The sequence below is a fragment of the Salmo salar genome, chromosome ssa05 (assembly GCF_905237065.1).
Source record: "Salmo salar chromosome ssa05, Ssal_v3.1, whole genome shotgun sequence".
Lineage (NCBI taxonomy): Eukaryota > Metazoa > Chordata > Actinopteri > Salmoniformes > Salmonidae > Salmo > Salmo salar.
Window position 1 is genome coordinate 2,798,452 of NC_059446.1, and position 21,412 is coordinate 2,819,863.

Here is a 21,412-nt window from a genome sequence, read left to right on the forward strand (position 1 = left end):
CTCTCTATCTGAAACTACAGGTCTATAGACGCCCTCTCTATCTGAAACTACAGGTCTATAGACGCCCTCTCTATCTGAAACTACAGGTCCATAGACGCCCTCTCTATCTGAAACTACAGGTCCATAGACGCCCTCTCTATCTGAAACTACAGGTCAGGACGCCCTCTCTATCTGAAACTACAGGTCTATAGACGCCCTCTCTATCTGAAACTACAGGTCAGGACTCCCTCTCTATCTGAAACTACAGGTCCATAGACGCCCTCTCTATCTGAAACTACAGGTCAGGACGCCCTCTCTATCTGAAACTACAGGTCTATAGACGCCCTCTCTATCTGAAACTACAGGTCCATAGACGCCCTCTCTATCTGAAACTACAGGTCCATAGACGCCCTCTCTATCTGAAACTACAGGTCCATAGACGCCCTCTCTATCTGAAACTACAGGTCTATAGACGCCCTCTCTATCTGAAACTACAGGTCCATAGACGCCCTCTCTATCTGAAACTACAGGTCTATAGACGCCCTCTCTATCTGAAACTACAGGTCCATAGACGCCCTCTCTATCTGAAACTACAGGTCTATAGACGCCCTCTCTATCTGAAACTACAGGTCCATAGACGCCCTCTCTATCTGAAACTACAGGTCTATAGACGCCCTCTCTATCTGAAACTACAGGTCTATAGACGCCCTCTCTATCTGAAACTACAGGTCCATAGACGCCCTCTCTATCTGAAACTACAGGTCAGGACTCCCTCTCTATCTGAAACTACAGGTCTATAGACGCCCTCTCTATCTGAAACTACAGGTCCATAGACTCCCTCTCTATCTGAAACTACAGGTCTATAGACGCCCTCTCTATCTGAAACTACAGGTCTATAGACGCCCTCTCTATCTGAAACTACAGGTCTATAGACGCCCTCTCTATCTGAAACTACAGGTCTATAGACGCCCTCTCTATCTGAAACTACAGGTCCATAGACGCCCTCTCTATCTGAAACTACAGGTCTATAGACGCCCTCTCTATCTGAAACTACAGGTCAGGACTCCCTCTCTATCTGAAACTACAGGTCCATAGACGCCCTCTCTATCTGAAACTACAGGTCCATAGACGCCCTCTCTATCTGAAACTACAGGTCTATAGACGCCCTCTCTATCTGAAACTACAGGTCTATAGACGCCCTCTCTATCTGAAACTACAGGTCCATAGACGCCCTCTCTATCTGAAACTACAGGTCCATAGACGCCCTCTCTATCTGAAACTACAGGTCATAGACGCCCTCTCTATCTGAAACTACAGGTCTATAGACGCCCTCTCTATCTGAAACTACAGGTCAGGACTCCCTCTCTATCTGAAACTACAGGTCCATAGACGCCCTCTCTATCTGAAACTACAGGTCTATAGACGCCCTCTCTATCTGAAACTACAGGTCAGGACGCCCTCTCTATCTGAAACTACAGGTCTATAGACGCCCTCTCTATCTGAAACTACAGGTCCATAGACGCCCTCTCTATCTGAAACTACAGGTCTATAGACGCCCTCTCTATCTGAAACTACAGGTCTATAGACGCCCTCTCTATCTGAAACTACAGGTCCATAGACGCCCTCTCTATCTGAAACTACAGGTCCATAGACGCCCTCTCTATCTGAAACTACAGGTCTATAGACGCCCTCTCTATCTGAAACTACAGGTCTATAGACGCCCTCTCTATCTGAAACTACAGGTCTATAGACGCCCTCTCTATCTGAAACTACAGGTCGGACAGGTCCATAGACGCCCTCTCTATCTGAAACTACAGGTCCATAGACTCCTTCTCTATCTGAAACTACAGGTCTATAGACGCCCTCTCTATCTTAAACTACAGGTCAGGACGCCCTCTCTATCTGAAACTACAGGTCTATAGACGCCCTCTCTATCTGAAACTACAGGTCTATAGACGCCCTCTCTATCTGAAACTACAGGTCAGGACTCCCTCTCTATCTGAAACTACAGGTCAGGACTCCCTCTCTATCTGAAACTACAGGTCCATAGACGCCCTCTCTATCTGAAACTACAGGTCTATAGACGCCCTCTCTATCTGAAACTACAGGTCAGGACGCCCTCTCTATCTGAAACTACAGGTCTATAGACGCCCTCTCTATCTGAAACTACAGGTCCATAGACGCCCTCTCTATCTGAAACTACAGGTCTATAGACGCCCTCTCTATCTGAAACTACAGGTCTATAGACGCCCTCTCTATCTGAAACTACAGGTCCATAGACGCCCTCTCTATCTGAAACTACAGGTCCATAGACGCCCTCTCTATCTGAAACTACAGGTCTATAGACGCCCTCTCTATCTGAAACTACAGGTCTATAGACGCCCTCTCTATCTGAAACTACAGGTCTATAGACGCCCTCTCTATCTGAAACTACAGGTCAGGACAGGTCCATAGACGCCCTCTCTATCTGAAACTACAGGTCCATAGACTCCTTCTCTATCTGAAACTACAGGTCTATAGACGCCCTCTCTATCTTAAACTACAGGTCAGGACTCCCTCTCTATCTGAAACTACAGGTCTATAGACGCCCTCTCTATCTGAAACTACAGGTCTATAGACGCCCTCTCTATCTGAAACTACAGGTCAGGACTCCCTCTCTATCTGAAACTACAGGTCAGGACTCCCTCTCTATCTGAAACTACAGGTCAGGACTCCCTCTCTATCTGAAACTACAGGTCTATAGACGCCCTCTCTATCTGAAACTACAGGTCCATAGACGCCCTCTCTATCTGAAACTACAGGTCTATAGACGCCCTCTCTATCTGAAACTACAGGTCTATAGACGCCCTCTATCTGAAACTACAGGTCTATAGACGCCCTCTCTATCTGAAACTACAGGTCCATAGACGCCCTCTCTATCTGAAACTACAGGTCTATAGACGCCCTCTCTATCTGAAACTACAGGTCTATAGACGCCCTCTCTATCTGAAACTACAGGTCCATAGACGCCCTCTCTATCTGAAACTACAGGTCCATAGACTCCCTCTCTATCTGAAACTACAGGTCCATAGACGCCCTCTCTATCTGAAACTACAGGTCAGGACTCCCTCTCTATCTGAAACTACAGGTCTATAGACGCCCTCTCTATCTGAAACTACAGGTCCATAGACTCCCTCTCTATCTGAAACTACAGGTCTATAGACGCCCTCTCTATCTGAAACTACAGGTCCATAGACTCCCTCTCTATCTGAAACTACAGGTCTATAGACGCCCTCTCTATCTGAAACTACAGGTCTATAGACGCCCTCTCTATCTGAAACTACAGGTCTATAGACGCCCTCTCTATCTGAAACTACAGGTCCATAGACTCCCTCTCTATCTGAAACTACAGGTCCATAGACTCCCTCTCTATCTGAAACTACAGGTCTATAGACGCCCTCTCTATCTGAAACTACAGGTCTATAGACGCCCTCTCTATCTGAAACTACAGGTCCATAGACGCCCTCTCTATCTGAAACTACAGGTCAGGACTACCTCTCTATCTGAAACTACAGGTCTATAGACTCCCTCTCTATCTGAAACTACAGGTCCATAGACTCCCTCTCTATCTGAAACTACAGGTCTATAGACGCCCTCTCTATCTGAAACTACAGGTCTATAGACGCCCTCTCTATCTGAAACTACAGGTCTATAGACGCCCTCTCTATCTGAAACTACAGGTCTATAGACGCCCTCTCTATCTGAAACTACAGGTCCATAGACGCCCTCTCTATCTGAAACTACAGGTCCATAGACGCCCTCTCTATCTGAAACTACAGGTCTATAGACGCCCTCTCTATCTGAAACTACAGGTCTATAGACGCCCTCTCTATCTGAAACTACAGGTCTATAGACGCCCTCTCTATCTGAAACTACAGGTCTATAGACGCCCTCTCTATCTGAAACTACAGGTCTAGGACTCCCTCTCTATCTGAAACTACAGGTCCATAGACGCCCTCTCTATCTGAAACTACAGGTCTATAGACGCCCTCTCTATCTGAAACTACAGGTCCATAGACGCCCTCTCTATCTGAAACTACAGGTCTATAGACGCCCTCTCTATCTGAAACTACAGGTCTATAGACGCCCTCTCTATCTGAAACTACAGGTCCATAGACGCCCTCTCTATCTGAAACTACAGGTCTATAGACGCCCTCTCTATCTGAAACTACAGGTCTATAGACGCCCTCTCTATCTGAAACTACAGGTCTATAGACGCCCTCTCTATCTGAAACTACAGGTCTATAGACGCCCTCTCTATCTGAAACTACAGGTCTATAGACGCCCTCTCTATCTGAAACTACAGGTCTATAGACGCCCTCTCTATCTGAAACTACAGGTCAGGACTCCCTCTCTATCTGAAACTACAGGTCCATAGACGCCCTCTCTATCTGAAACTACAGGTCCATAGACGCCCTCTCTATCTTAAACTACAGGTCAGGACTCCCTCTCTATCTGAAACTACAGGTCTATAGACGCCCTCTCTATCTGAAACTACAGGTCTATAGACGCCCTCTCTATCTGAAACTACAGGTCTATAGACGCCCTCTCTATCTGAAACTACAGGTCCATAGACGCCCTCTCTATCTGAAACTACAGGTCTATAGACGCCCTCTCTATCTGAAACTACAGGTCAGGACTCCCTCTCTATCTGAAACTACAGGTCTATAGACGCCCTCTCTATCTGAAACTACAGGTCTATAGACGCCCTCTCTATCTGAAACTACAGGTCCATAGACGCCCTCTCTATCTGAAACTACAGGTCAGGACTCCCTCTCTATCTGAAACTACAGGTCTATAGACGCCCTCTCTATCTGAAACTACAGGTCCATAGACGCCCTCTCTATCTGAAACTACAGGTCTATAGACGCCCTCTCTATCTGAAACTACAGGTCAGGACTCCCTCTCTATCTGAAACTACAGGTCTATAGACGCCCTCTCTATCTGAAACTACAGGTCCATAGACGCCCTCTCTATCTGAAACTACAGGTCCATAGACGCCCTCTCTATCTGAAACTACAGGTCTATAGACGCCCTCTCTATCTGAAACTACAGGTCCATAGACGCCCTCTCTATCTGAAACTACAGGTCAGGACTCCCTCTCTATCTGAAACTACAGGTCTATAGACGCCCTCTCTATCTGAAACTACAGGTCCATAGACTCCCTCTCTATCTGAAACTACAGGTCTATAGACGCCCTCTCTATCTGAAACTACAGGTCTATAGACGCCCTCTCTATCTGAAACTACAGGTCCATAGACGCCTCTCTCTATCTGAAACTACAGGTCAGGACTCCCTCTCTATCTGAAACTACAGGTCTATAGACTCCCTCTCTATCTGAAACTACAGGTCTATAGACGCCCTCTCTATCTGAAACTACAGGTCCATAGACGCCCTCTCTATCTGAAACTACAGGTCCATAGACGCCCTCTCTATCTGAAACTACAGGTCAGGACTACCTCTCTATCTGAAACTACAGGTCCATAGACGCCCTCTCTATCTGAAACTACAGGTCTATAGACGCCCTCTCTATCTGAAACTACAGGTCTATAGACGCCCTCTCTATCTGAAACTACAGGTCTATAGACGCCCTCTCTATCTGAAACTACAGGTCTATAGACGCCCTCTCTATCTGAAACTACAGGTCCATAGACGCCCTCTCTATCTGAAACTACAGGTCTATAGACGCCCTCTCTATCTGAAACTACAGGTCTATAGACGCCCTCTCTATCTGAAACTACAGGTCTATAGACGCCCTCTCTATCTGAAACTACAGGTCTATAGACGCCCTCTCTATCTGAAACTACAGGTCTATAGACTCCCTCTCTATCTGAAACTACAGGTCTATAGACGCCCTCTCTATCTGAAACTACAGGTCTATAGACGCCCTCTCTATCTGAAACTACAGGTCCATAGACGCCCTCTCTATCTGAAACTACAGGTCAGGACTCCCTCTCTATCTGAAACTACAGGTCTATAGACGCCCTCTCTATCTGAAACTACAGGTCCATAGACGCCCTCTCTATCTGAAACTACAGGTCTATAGACGCCCTCTCTATCTGAAACTACAGGTCTATAGACGCCCTCTCTATCTGAAACTACAGGTCTATAGACGCCCTCTCTATCTGAAACTACAGGTCTATAGACGCCCTCTCTATCTGAAACTACAGGTCTATAGACGCCCTCTCTATCTGAAACTACAGGTCCATAGACGCCCTCTCTATCTGAAACTACAGGTCAGGACGCCCTCTCTATCTGAAACTACAGGTCAGGACTCCCTCTCTATCTGAAACTACAGGTCCATAGACGCCCTCTCTATCTGAAACTACAGGTCTATAGACGCCCTCTCTATCTGAAACTACAGGTCTATAGACGCCCTCTCTATCTGAAACTACAGGTCCATAGACGCCCTCTCTATCTGAAACTACAGGTCTATAGACGCCCTCTCTATCTGAAACTACAGGTCTATAGACTCCCTCTCTATCTGAAACTACAGGTCTATAGACGCCCTCTCTATCTGAAACTACAGGTCAGGACTCCCTCTCTATCTGAAACTACAGGTCCATAGACGCCCTCTCTATCTGAAACTACAGGTCTATAGACGCCCTCTCTATCTGAAACTACAGGTCTATAGACGCCCTCTCTATCTGAAACTACAGGTCTATAGACGCCCTCTCTATCTGAAACTACAGGTCTATAGACGCCCTCTCTATCTGAAACTACAGGTCTATAGACGCCCTCTCTATCTGAAACTACAGGTCTATAGACGCCCTCTCTATCTGAAACTACAGGTCTATAGACGCCCTCTCTATCTGAAACTACAGGTCAGGACGCCCTCTCTATCTGAAACTACAGGTCCATAGACGCCCTCTCTATCTGAAACTACAGGTCAGGACTCCCTCTCTATCTGAAACTACAGGTCTATAGACGCCCTCTCTATCTGAAACTACAGGTCTATAGACGCCCTCTCTATCTGAAACTACAGGTCCATAGACGCCCTCTCTATCTGAAACTACAGGTCTATAGACGCCCTCTCTATCTGAAACTACAGGTCTATAGACGCCCTCTCTATCTGAAACTACAGGTCTATAGACGCCCTCTCTATCTGAAACTACAGGTCTATAGACGCCCTCTCTATCTGAAACTACAGGTCTATAGACGCCCTCTCTATCTGAAACTACAGGTCTATAGGACGCCCTCTCTATCTGAAACTACAGGTCTATAGACGCCCTCTCTATCTGAAACTACAGGTCAGGACTCCCTCTCTATCTGAAACTACAGGTCAATAGACGCCCTCTCTATCTGAAACTACAGGTCTATAGACGCCCTCTCTATCTGAAACTACAGGTCTATAGACGCCCTCTCTATCTGAAACTACAGGTCTATAGACGCCCTCTCTATCTGAAACTACAGGTCTATAGACGCCCTCTCTATCTGAAACTACAGGTCTATAGACGCCCTCTCTATCTGAAACTACAGGTCTATAGACGCCCTCTCTATCTGAAACTACAGGTCTATAGACGCCCTCTCTATCTGAAACTACAGGTCTATAGACGCCCTCTCTATCTGAAACTACAGGTCTATAGACGCCCTCTCTATCTGAAACTACAGGTCTATAGACGCCCTCTCTATCTGAAACTACAGGTCTATAGACGCCCTCTCTATCTGAAACTACAGGTCTATAGACGCCCTCTCTATCTGAAACTACAGGTCTATAGACGCCCTCTCTATCTGAAACTACAGGTCTATAGACGCCCTCTCTATCTGAAACTACAGGTCTATAGACGCCTCTCTATCTGAAACTACAGGTCTATAGACGCCCTCTCTATCTGAAACTACAGGTCTATAGACGCCCTCTCTATCTGAAACTACAGGTCCATAGACGCCCTCTCTATCTGAAACTACAGGTCTATAGACGCCCTCTCTATCTGAAACTACAGGTCTATAGACGCCCTCTCTATCTGAAACTACAGGTCTATAGACGCCCTCTCTATCTGAAACTACAGGTCTATAGACGCCCTCTCTATCTGAAACTACAGGTCCATAGACGCCTCTCTATCTGAAACTACAGGTCTATAGACGCCCTCTCTATCTGAAACTACAGGTCTATAGACGCCCTCTCTATCTGAAACTACAGGTCTATAGACGCCCTCTCTATCTGAAACTACAGGTCTATAGACGCCCTCTCTATCTGAAACTACAGGTCATAGGACGCCCTCTCTATCTGAAACTACAGGTCTATAGACGCCCTCTCTATCTGAAACTACAGGTCTATAGACGCCCTCTCTATCTGAAACTACAGGTCTATAGACGCCCTCTCTATCTGAAACTACAGGTCTATAGACGCCCTCTCTATCTGAAACTACAGGTCCATAGACGCCCTCTCTATCTGAAACTACAGGTCTATAGACGCCCTCTCTATCTGAAACTACAGGTCTATAGACGCCCTCTCTATCTGAAACTACAGGTCTATAGACGCCCTCTCTATCTGAAACTACAGGTCTATAGACGCCCTCTCTATCTGAAACTACAGGTCTATAGACGCCCTCTCTATCTGAAACTACAGGTCCATAGACGCCCTCTCTATCTGAAACTACAGGTCTATAGACGCCCTCTCTATCTGAAACTACAGGTCTATAGACGCCCTCTCTATCTGAAACTACAGGTCTATAGACTCCCTCTCTATCTGAAACTACAGGTCCATAGACGCCCTCTCTATCTGAAACTACAGGTCTATAGACGCCCTCTCTATCTGAAACTACAGGTCTATAGACGCCCTCTCTATCTGAAACTACAGGTCTATAGACGCCCTCTCTATCTGAAACTACAGGTCTATAGACGCCCTCTCTATCTGAAACTACAGGTCCATAGACGCCCTCTCTATCTGAAACTACAGGTCTATAGACGCCCTCTCTATCTGAAACTACAGGTCCATAGACGCCCTCTCTATCTGAAACTACAGGTCCATAGACGCCCTCTCTATCTGAAACTACAGGTCTATAGACGCCCTCTCTATCTGAAACTACAGGTCTATAGACGCCCTCTCTATCTGAAACTACAGGTCTATAGACGCCCTCTCTATCTGAAACTACAGGTCTATAGACGCCCTCTCTATCTGAAACTACAGGTCTATAGACGCCCTCTCTATCTGAAACTACAGGTCTATAGACGCCCTCTCTATCTGAAACTACAGGTCTATAGACGCCCTCTCTATCTGAAACTACAGGTCTATAGACGCCCTCTCTATCTGAAACTACAGGTCTATAGACGCCCTCTCTATCTGAAACTACAGGTCTATAGACGCCCTCTCTATCTGAAACTACAGGTCTATAGACGCCCTCTCTATCTGAAACTACAGGTCTATAGACGCCCTCTCTATCTGAAACTACAGGTCTATAGACGCCCTCTCTATCTGAAACTACAGGTCTATAGACGCCCTCTCTATCTGAAACTACAGGTCAGGACGCCCTCTCTATCTGAAACTACAGGTCTATAGACGCCCTCTCTATCTGAAACTACAGGTCTATAGACGCCCTCTCTATCTGAAACTACAGGTCTATAGACGCCCTCTCTATCTGAAACTACAGGTCTATAGACGCCCTCTCTATCTGAAACTACAGGTCTATAGACGCCCTCTCTATCTGAAACTACAGGTCAGGACTCCCTCTCTATCTGAAACTACAGGTCTATAGACGCCCTCTCTATCTGAAACTACAGGTCAGGACTCCCTCTCTATCTGAAACTACAGGTCCATAGACGCCCTCTCTATCTGAAACTACAGGTCAGGACTCCCTCTCTATCTGAAACTACAGGTCTATAGACGCCCTCTCTATCTGAAACTACAGGTCTATAGACGCCCTCTCTATCTGAAACTACAGGTCTATAGACGCCCTCTCTATCTGAAACTACAGGTCTATAGACGCCCTCTCTATCTGAAACTACAGGTCCATAGACGCCCTCTCTATCTGAAACTACAGGTCTATAGACGCCCTCTCTATCTGAAACTACAGGTCTATAGACGCCCTCTCTATCTGAAACTACAGGTCTATAGACGCCCTCTCTATCTGAAACTACAGGTCTATAGACGCCCTCTCTATCTGAAACTACAGGTCTATAGACGCCCTCTCTATCTGAAACTACAGGTCTATAGACGCCCTCTCTATCTGAAACTACAGGTCTATAGACGCCCTCTCTATCTGAAACTACAGGTCTATAGACGCCCTCTCTATCTGAAACTACAGGTCAGGACTCCCTCTCTATCTGAAACTACAGGTCCATAGACGCCCTCTCTATCTGAAACTACAGGTCTATAGACGCCCTCTCTATCTGAAACTACAGGTCTATAGACTCCCTCTCTATCTGAAACTACAGGTCTATAGACGCCCTCTCTATCTGAAACTACAGGTCTATAGACGCCCTCTCTATCTGAAACTACAGGTCCATAGACGCCCTCTCTATCTGAAACTACAGGTCTATAGACGCCCTCTATATCTGAAACTACAGGTCTATAGACTCCCTCTCTATCTGAAACTACAGGTCTATAGACGCCCTCTCTATCTGAAACTACAGGTCTATAGACGCCTCTCTATCTGAAACTACAGGTCTATAGACGCCCTCTCTATCTGAAACTACAGGTCAGGACTCCCTCTCTATCTGAAACTACAGGTCTATAGACGCCCTCTCTATCTGAAACTACAGGTCTATAGACGCCCTCTCTATCTGAAACTACAGGTCTATAGACGCCCTCTCTATCTGAAACTACAGGTCCATAGACGCCCTCTCTATCTGAAACTACAGGTCCATAGACGCCCTCTCTATCTGAAACTACAGGTCTATAGACGCCCTCTCTATCTGAAACTACAGGTCCATAGACGCCCTCTCTATCTGAAACTACAGGTCTATAGACTCCCTCTCTATCTGAAACTACAGGTCTAGGACTCCCTCTCTATCTGAAACTACAGGTCTATAGACGCCCTCTCTATCTGAAACTACAGGTCCATAGACGCCCTCTCTATCTGAAACTACAGGTCTATAGACGCCCTCTATATCTGAAACTACAGGTCTATAGACGCCCTCTCTATCTGAAACTACAGGTCCATAGACGCCCTCTCTATCTGAAACTACAGGTCTATAGACGCCCTCTCTATCTGAAACTACAGGTCCATAGACGCCCTCTCTATCTGAAACTACAGGTCTATAGACGCCCTCTATATCTGAAACTACAGGTCCATAGACGCCCTCTCTATCTGAAACTACAGGTCTATAGACGCCCTCTATATCTGAAACTACAGGTCCATAGACGCCCTCTCTATCTGAAACTACAGGTCCATAGACGCCCTCTCTATCTGAAACTACAGGTCTATAGACGCCCTCTCTATCTGAAACTACAGGTCCATAGACGCCCTCTCTATCTGAAACTACAGGTCAGGACTCCCTCTCTATCTGAAACTACAGGTCTATAGACGCCCTCTCTATCTGAAACTACAGGTCTATAGACGCCCTCTCTATCTGAAACTACAGGTCCATAGACGCCCTCTCTATCTGAAACTACAGGTCCATAGACGCCCTCTCTATCTGAAACTACAGGTCCATAGACGCCCTCTCTATCTGAAACTACAGGTCTATAGACGCCCTCTCTATCTGAAACTACAGGTCAGGACTCCCTCTCTATCTGAAACTACAGGTCTATAGACGCCCTCTCTATCTGAAACTACAGGTCTATAGGACTCCCTCTCTATCTGAAACTACAGGTCTATAGACGCCCTCTCTATCTGAAACTACAGGTCTATAGACGCCCTCTCTATCTGAAACTACAGGTCCATAGACGCCCTCTCTATCTGAAACTACAGGTCTATAGACGCCCTCTCTATCTGAAACTACAGGTCTATAGACGCCCTCTCTATCTGAAACTACAGGTCTATAGACGCCCTCTCTATCTGAAACTACAGGTCTATAGACGCCCTCTCTATCTGAAACTACAGGTCAGGACTCCTCTCTATCTGAAACTACAGGTCCATAGACGCCCTCTCTATCTGAAACTACAGGTCTATAGACGCCCTCTCTATCTGAAACTACAGGTCTATAGACGCCCTCTCTATCTGAAACTACAGGTCTATAGACGCCCTCTCTATCTGAAACTACAGGTCTATAGACGCCCTCTCTATCTGAAACTACAGGTCTATAGACGCCCTCTCTATCTGAAACTACAGGTCTATAGACGCCCTCTCTATCTGAAACTACAGGTCCATAGACGCCCTCTCTATCTGAAACTACAGGTCCATAGACTCCCTCTCTATCTGAAACTACAGGTCTATAGACGCCCTCTCTATCTTATCCAACATGAACCTGCGTACTGACACATTGTGCACATGGGTACGCACACACACATATACACACACACACATATACACACACACACACACACACACACACACACACACACACACACACACACACACACACACACACACATATACACAATGGATAAGATAATATGCAAGATCCTCCTACATAAATACCTGTCTGTCTTGTCTCGTTCCGTCTGTCTTGTCTCGTTCCGTCTGTCTTGGGTCTCTGTCTGTCTGTCTTGGGTCTCTGTCTGTCTGTCTTGGGTCTGTCTGTCTGTCTTGGGTCTGTCTGTCTGTCTTGGGTCTGTCTGTCTGTCTTGGGTCTGTCTGTCTGTCTTGGGTCTGTCTGTCTGTCTTGGGTCTGTCTGTCTGTCTTGGGTCTGTCTGTCTGTCTTGGGTCTGTCTGTCTGTCTGTCTGGGCGTCTGTCTTTCTGTCTGGGCGTCTGTCTGTCTGTCTGGGCGTCTGTCTGTCTGTCTGGGCGTCTGTCTGTCTGTCTGGGCGTCTGTCTGTCTGTCTGGGCGTCTGTCTGTCTGTCTGTCTGGGCGTCTGTCTGTCTGTCTGGGCTGTCTGTCTGGGTGTCTGTCTCTCTGTCTCTCTGTCTGTCTGTCTGTCTCTCTGTCTCTCTGTCTGGGCTCCTGTCTGTCTGTCTCTCTGTCTCGTCTCATCTCTCTGTCACGCTACAGGTGCAGAATGTCCAAGGAGCCTTTAATGCGTTGGGAGGAGCTGACAGGCTGAGCTCCAACCGTACGTAGAGATCTGTTTATCTGTCTGTTGTCATTAGAATCTCTGTCTGTTGCCATTAGAATCTCTCTGTCTGTTGCCATTAGAATCTCTGGTAGAATCTCTGTCTGTTGCCATTAGAATTTTTTAGAATCTCTCTGTCTGTTGCCATTAGAATCTCTCTGTCTGTTGCCATTAGAATCTCTCTGTCTGTTGCCATTAGAATCTCTCTGTCTGTTGCCATTAGAATCTCTCTGTCTGTTGCCATTAGAATCTCTCTGTCTGTTGCCATTAGAATCTCTCTGTCTGTTGCCATTAGAATCTCTGTCTGTTGCCATTAGAATCTCTCTGTCTGTTGCCATTAGAATCTCTCTGTCTGTTGCCATTAGAATCTGTCTGTCTGTTGCCATTAGAATCTGTGTGTGTGTGTGTGTGTGTGTGTGTGTGTGTGTGTGTGTGTGTGTGACTAGCCTGTGTATGAGAGGTGTGTGTGTGACTAGCCTGTGTGTATGAGAGGTGTGAGACTAGTGTGTATGTGTGTGTGTGACTAACCTGTGTGTATGAGAGGTGTGAGACTAGTGTGTATGTGTGTGTGTGACTAACCTGTGTGTGACTAGCCTGTGTGTATGAGAGGTGTGAGACTAGTGTGTATGTGTGTGTGTGACTAACCTGTGTGTGACTAGCCTGTGTGTATGAGAGGTGTGAGACTAGTGTGTATGTGTGTGTGTGACTAACCTGTGTGTGACTAGCCTGTGTGTATGAGAGGTGTGAGACTAGTGTGTGTGTGTGACCCCCTACAGAGCAGAAGGACTGAGACATGGAAACGGTCCCTCTCATGGGAATCCAAAGGGTTACTACGGTTACTAGAACCACCACTAACATAGCAGTCTCTCATTAAAACTAACTATTTCATTCCTGTTATAAAAGTTAATTTATGTTCCCTTGCAGCTCTGGCATCTCATGACTACATCCTAAAGATTGTCCCAACAGTCTATGAAGACCTGAGTGGGAAACAGAGGTTCTCCTACCAGTATACTGTAGCCAACAAGGTATGGACTATAACTCTACCCTACCAGTACACTGTAGCCAACAAGGTATGGACTATAACCCTACCCTACCAGTATACTGTAGCCAACAAGGTATGGACTATAACCCTACCAGTATACTGTAGCCAACAAGGTATGGACTATAACCCTACCCTACCAGTATACTGTAGCCAACAAGGTATGGACTATAACCCTACCAGTATACTGTAGCCAACAAGGTATGGACTATAACCCTACCGGTATACTGTAGCCAACAAGGTATGGACTATAACCCTACCAGTATACTGTAGCCAACAAGGTATGGACTATAACTCTACCCTACCAGTATACTGTAGCCAACAAGGTATGGACTATAACTCTACCCTACCAGTATACTGTAGCCAACAAGGTATGGACTATAACTCTACCAGTATACTGTAGCCAACAAGGTATGGACTATAACTCTACCAGTATACTGTAGCCAACAAGGTATGGACTATAACCCTACCAGTATACTGTAGCCAACAAGGTATGGACTATAACTCTACCAGTATACTGTAGCCAACAAGGTATGGACTATAACTCTACCAGTATACTGTAGCCAACAAGGTATGGACTATAACCCTACCAGTATACTGTAGCCAACAAGGTATGGACTATAACTCTACCAGTATACTGTAGCCAACAAGGTATGGACTATAACTCTACCCTACCAGTATACTGTAGCCAACAAGGTATGGACTATAACCCTACCCTACCAGTATACTGTAGCCAACAAGGTATGGACTATAACCCTACCAGTATACTGTAGCCAACAAGGTATGGACTATAACCCTACCAGTATACTGTAGCCAACAAGGTATGGACTATAACTCTACCAGTATACTGTAGCCAACAAGGTATGGACTATAACCCTACCAGTATACTGTAGCCAACAATGTATGGACTATAACTCTACCCTACCAGTATACTGTAGCCAACAAGGTATGGACTATAACCCTACCCTACCAGTATACTGTAGCCAACAAGGTATGGACTATAACTCTACCAGTATACTGTAGCCAACAAGGTATGGACTATAACTCTACCAGTATACTGTAGCCAACAAGGTATGGACTATAACTCTACCAGTATACTGTAGCCAACAAGGTATGGACTATAACCCTACCAGTATACTGTAGCCAACAAGGTATGGACTATAACTCTACCCTACCAGTATACTGTAGCCAACAAGGTATGGACTATAACCCTACCCTACCAGTATACTGTAGCCAACAAGGTATGGACTATAACTCTACCAGTATACTGTAGCCAACAAGGTATGGACTATAACTCTACCAGTATACTGTAGCCAACAAGGTATGGACTATAACTCTACCAGTATACTGTAGCCAACAAGGTATGGACTATAACTCTGCAAGTATACTGTAGCCAACAAGGTATGGACTATAACCCTACCAGTATACTGTAGCCAACAAGGTATGGACTATAACCCTACCAGTATACTGTAGCCAACAAGGTATGGACTATAACCCTACCAGTATACTGTAGCCAACAAGGTATGGACTATAACCCTACCCTACCAATATACTGTAGCCAACAAGGTATGGACTATAACTCTACCCTACCAGTATACTGTAGCCAACAAGGTATGGACTATAACCCTACCAGTATACTGTAGCCAACAAGGTATGGACTATAACTCTACCAGTATACTGTAGCCAACAAGGTATGGACTATAACCCTACCCTACCAGTATACTGTAGCCAACAAGGTATGGACTATAACCCTACCAGTATACTGTAGCCAACAAGGTATGGACTATAACCCTACCAGTATACTGTAGCCAACAAGGTATGGACTATAACCCTACCCTACCAGTATACTGTAGCCAACAAGGTATGGACTATAACTCTACCAGTATACTGTAGCCAACAAGGTATGGACTATAACCCTACCAGTATACTGTAGCCAACAAGGTATGGACTATAACCCTACCAGTATACTGTAGCCAACAAGGTATGGACTATAACTCTACCAGTATACTGTAGCCAACAAGGTATGGACTATAACTCTACCAGTATACTGTAGCCAACAAGGTATGGACTATAACTCTACCCTACCAGTATACTGTAGCCAACAAGGTATGGACTATAACCCTACCCTACCAGTATACTGTAGCCAACAAGGTATGGGCTATAACTCTACCAGTATACTGTAGCCAACAAGGTATGGACTATAACCCTACCAGTATACTGTAGCCAACAAGGTATGGACTATAACTCTACCAGTATGCAGGAGTACGTAGCCTATAATAACATTACATATTATAACCAACCAGTAAACATGTCTTCTCTCTCTTTGTCCCGCCCCTGTAGGAGTACGTAGCCTATAATAACATTACATATTATAACCAACCAGTAAACATGTCTTCTCTCTCTTTGTCCCGCCCCTGTAAGAGTACGTAGCCTATAATAACATGACATATTATAACCAACCAGTAAACATGTCTTCTCTCTTTGTCCCGCCCCTGTAAGAGTACGTAGCCTATAATAACATTACATATTATAACCAACCAGTAAACATGTCTTCTCTCTCTTTGCCCCGCCCCTGTAGGAGTATGTAGCCTATAATAACATGACATATTATAACCAACCAGTAAACATGTCTTCTCTCTTTGTCCCGCCCCTGTAGGAGTACGTAGCCTATAATAACATTACATATTATAACCAACCAGTAAACATGTCTTCTCTCTCTTTGTCCCGCCCCTGTAGGAGTACGTAGCCTATAATAACATTACATATTATAACCAACCAGTAAACATGTCTTCTCTCTCTCTTTGTCCCGCCCCTGCAGGAGTACGTAGCCTATAGCCACACAGGAAGGATTATCCCAGCTATCTGGTACCGCTATGACCTCAGTCCAATCACAGTCAAGTACACAGAGAAGAGACAACCCCTCTACCGGTTCATAACTACGGTATGTTACCCTAACCGCTAACCCCTACCCCTAGCTTCAACCCTAACCGCTAACCCCTAACCCCTATCCCTAGCTTCAACCCTAACCGCTAACCCCTGACCTTAGCTTCAACCCTAACCGCTAACCCCTGACCTTAGCTTCAACCACAACCCCTAACCGCTAACCCGTAACCCCTGACCCTAGCTTCAACCCTAACCCCTAGCCTCATGTCTACATCCTGGTTCAACCCTAACCCCTAACCGCTAACCCCTATCCCTAGCTTCAACCCTAACCGCTAACCCGTAACCCCTGACCCTAGCTTCAACCCTAACCCCTAGCCTCATGTCTACATCCTGGTTCAACCCTAACCCCTAACCGCTAACCCCTGACCTTAGCTTCAACCACAACCCTAACTGCTGACCCCTAGCCCTAGCTTTAACCCTAACCTTAACCCTAGCCTCATGTCCACACCCTGGTTCACCGCTAACCCCTGACCCTAGCTTCAACCACAACCCTAGCCCCTGACCGCTAACCCCTAGCCCTAGCTTCAACCCTAACCCCTAACCCCTAGCTTCAACCCTAACCCCTAGCTTCAACCCTAACCCCTAGCTTCAACCCTAACCCCTAACCGCTAACCCCTATCCCTAGCTTCAACCCTAACCGCTAACCCCTATCCCTAGCTTCAACCCTAACCACTAACCCCTAACCCCTAGCTTCAACCGTAACTCTAACCCCTAGCCTCATGTCCACATCCTGATTCATCCTAACCCCTAGCCTCATGTCCACATCCTGATTCATCCTAACTGCTAACCCCTGTCCTCCCTCTCCCCTCCAGATCTGTGCTATCATCGGTGGGACGTTCACGGTAGCAGGCATCATAGACTCCTGTATATTCACAGCCTCCGAGGCCTGGAAGAAGATCCAGATAGGAAAGATGTCCTGAGGACATATCACTACGCTGTCCTGAGGACGCATCACTACGTATCACTACGCCCCCATAAAAACCTATTTATAACATCAGAAGGGCGTATTTCAATAGTCTACAGACTTCCTCTCCTTCACCTGCTAGATAATAATAATAATAATAATAATAATACTATTTAGCTGAAGGTAGTTTCCAGAGCGACTTAGTCATGTTACACATTTTTCTTCATGGGTGACCCCAGCGGGAATCGAACCCACCATCCTGTCCTTACAAAGTGCCATGCTCTACCAACTGAGCCCTACATTCCTTCATCTGTCAGAGCAGATGAAGGAAAGGAGACGAGGCGAGGAAGCGACTCTAGACCATTGAGATGCGCCCAGAGACTGGCAGTATATTTCCCCAGACAACAGGATGGATGGTTAACTGATTGGTTTTCATATGAACCTGTGCAATCACTTGGGCATGTCCAAATGGCACCGTTTTACCCTTTTATAGTGCACTTCTTTTGGAGCCTCTTCAAATAGTGCACTTATTTTGGAGCCTCTTTAAATAGTGCACTTCTTTTGGCGCCTCATAAATAGTGCACTTTTAGCGCCTCATAAATAGTGCACTTCTTTTGGCGCCTCATAAATAGTGCACTTCTTTTGGAGCCTCTTAAATAGTGCACTTCTTTTGGAGCCTCTTAAATAGTGCACTTCTTTTGGCGCCTCATAAATAGTGCACTATGAATTAAATAGGGTGGTAAAATGTAGTAATTTGTCATACTTTCAAATGATTTTTTTTTTTACAAAATATTTTGTACTTTGTGACATGAAGTGAGTATGAAGTGAGTATGAACTGTCTCTTCCAGGTGTAAAAAACCACATTGTAACATAACATACTGTATTTATGATTGTATTGTGGAATGAATCATACTGTCACATCAAGCCATTGGAAATATAATGAATCAATTGTGCCTTAGGTTTTTTTTTCAAAGCCCATGTCATACAGTATGTCTCTCAAATCAAGTGTTTTCAGCTTTCTGGATCCTTTGGTTTCTCATTTCAATGTTGACTGAACCAGGGTTTTCTTATTGTCATTTCATAATGCTGAATCTATTACGCTATTGACTGAATAATGGATCAACTCTAGAACTAGTCTTGGTTCTAGAACTAGTCTTGGTTCTAGAACTAGTCTTGGTTTGTAGAACTAGTCTTGGTTCTAGAACTAGTCTTGGTTTGTAGAACTAGTCTTGGTTCTAGAACTAGTCTTGGTTTGTACTAGTCTTGGTTCTAGAACTAGTCTTGGTTTGTAGAACTAGTCTTGGTTCTAGAACTAGTCTTGGTTTGTAGAACTAGTCTTGGTTCTAGAACTAGTCTTGGTTTGTAGAACTAGTCTTGGTTCTAGAACTAGTCTTGGTTCTAGAACTAGTCTTGGTTTGTAGAACTAGTCTTGGTTTGTAGAACTAGTCTTGGTTCTAGAACTAGTCTTGGTTTGTAGAACTAGTCTTGGTTTGTAGAACTAGTCTTGGTTTGTAGAACTAGTCTTGGTTCTAGAACTACAACGTGGTCAGTGTTTACTGCCCCCTCTCCCTTTTTATAGAATGTTTCCCAATTCCATTGTAACTGACCGTACAATCTGTTCAATGTCCTTGTGTCAAATCCATTGAGGATGAAGTTATTTTTGGTTTTATCTACTTTCTGAAAATGTTCAAAGGATTTGGACGTCTTTATTATTTTTTTGCCAAAAAGAGAGAAATAATAGAATTGTCTTTGTTTCTTCTCATGTTTTACTGTATGTAAACGTGTGTATTCTTTTGATAACAATCGGTATTATCCGTTTTGACGTTGTTACAGGGTTTCTGTGGGAATGGAGGGAACTGTTCAGTTATAAGGGCTATATCCCAAATGTCACCCTATTGCCAATGTAGTGCATGACTTTTAGACCAGGGCCCATAGGGCTATCATCAAAAGTAGTGCACTACACAGGGAATAGGGTGCCGCCAAGATGTTCTTTATCAATGGTCTCATCACTACCATGACAACTAAGATGAAGGCCATTGATAAATAGAAGTCTTTGTTAGAACTGGTATTACTGGACTAGGTCAGACATTTTCCTGTCATGAAAGAAGCAGATGATGTGTGATCAATGCAACAACCAGTAAAGTTACTTTAGCAACCACGGTGTCCCAGTTCCTACTTCCTCATAGCAACCACGGCGTCCCAGTTCCTACTTCCTCATGACAACCACGGCGTCCCAGTTCCTACTTCCTCATAGCAACCACGGTGTCCCAGTTCCTACTTCCTCATAGCAACCACGGCGTCCCAGTTCCTACTTCCTCATAGCAACCACGGTGTCCCAGTTCCTACTTCCTCATAGCAACCACGGCGTCCCAGTTCCTACTTCCTCATAGCAACCACGGCGTCCCAGTTCCTACTTCCTCATAGCAACCACGGCGTCCCAGTTCCTACTTCCTCATAGCAACCACGGTGTCCCAGTTCCTACTTCCTCATAGCAACCACGGCGTCCCAGTTCCTACTTCCTCATAGCAACCACGGTGTCCCAGTTCCTACTTCCTCATAGCAACCACGGCGTCCCAGTTCCTACTTCCTCATAGCAACCACGGCGTCCCAGTTCCTACTTCCTCATGGCAACCACGGCGTCCCAGTTCCTACTTCCTCATAGCAACCACGGCGTCCCAGTTCCTACTTCCTCATAGCAACCACGGCGTCCCAGTTCCTACTTCCTCATAGCAACCACGGCGTCCCAGTTCCTACTTCCTCATAACAACCACGGCGTCCCAGTTCCTACTTCCTCATAGCAACCACGGTGTCCCAGTTCCTACTTCCTCATGACAACCACGGCGTCCCAGTTCCTACTTCCTCATGACAACCACGGCGTCCCAGTTCCTACTTCCTCATGACAACCACGGCGTCCCAGTTCCTACTTCCTCATGACAACCACGGTGTCCCAGTTCCTACTTCCTCATAGCAACCACGGCGTCCCAGTTCCTACTTCCTCATAGCAACCACGGCGTCCCAGTTCCTACTTCCTCATAGCAACCACGGCGTCCCAGTTCCTACTTCCTCATAACAACCACGGCGTCCCAGTTCCTACTTCCTCATAGCAACCACGGTGTCCCAGTTCCTACTTCCTCATGACAACCACGGCGTCCCAGTTCCTACTTCCTCATGACAACCACGGCGTCCCAGTTCCTACTTCCTCATGACAACCACGGCGTCCCAGTTCCTACTTCCTCATGACAACCACGGTGTCCCAGTTCCTACTTCCTCATAGCAACCACGGCGTCCCAGTTCCTACTTCCTCATAGCAACCACGGCGTCCCAGTTCCTACTTCCTCATAGCAACCACGGCGTCCCAGTTCCTACTTCCTCATGACAACCGCGGCGTACGAGCGTCTGGCCGGGCGACTCACTCC

General features: G+C 45.9%; 1 protein-coding gene across 1 annotated transcript in view; it reads left to right on the forward strand.

Annotated features, from left to right (window-relative positions):
• LOC106591131 (endoplasmic reticulum-Golgi intermediate compartment protein 1) overlaps positions 1-20,154 on the forward strand; it is an 87,702-nt gene extending 67,548 nt beyond the window's left edge. Inside the window, exons 7-10 of the mRNA XM_045717813.1 lie at positions 13,050-13,110; positions 14,035-14,135; positions 16,968-17,090; positions 17,905-20,154. Of these exons, the coding sequence (XP_045573769.1) occupies positions 13,050-13,110; positions 14,035-14,135; positions 16,968-17,090; positions 17,905-18,012 (393 nt within the window). The 3' untranslated portion in view covers positions 18,013-20,154. The remainder of the gene's footprint in view (positions 1-13,049; positions 13,111-14,034; positions 14,136-16,967; positions 17,091-17,904) is intronic.
• Positions 20,155-21,412: the final 1,258 nt, after the last annotated feature.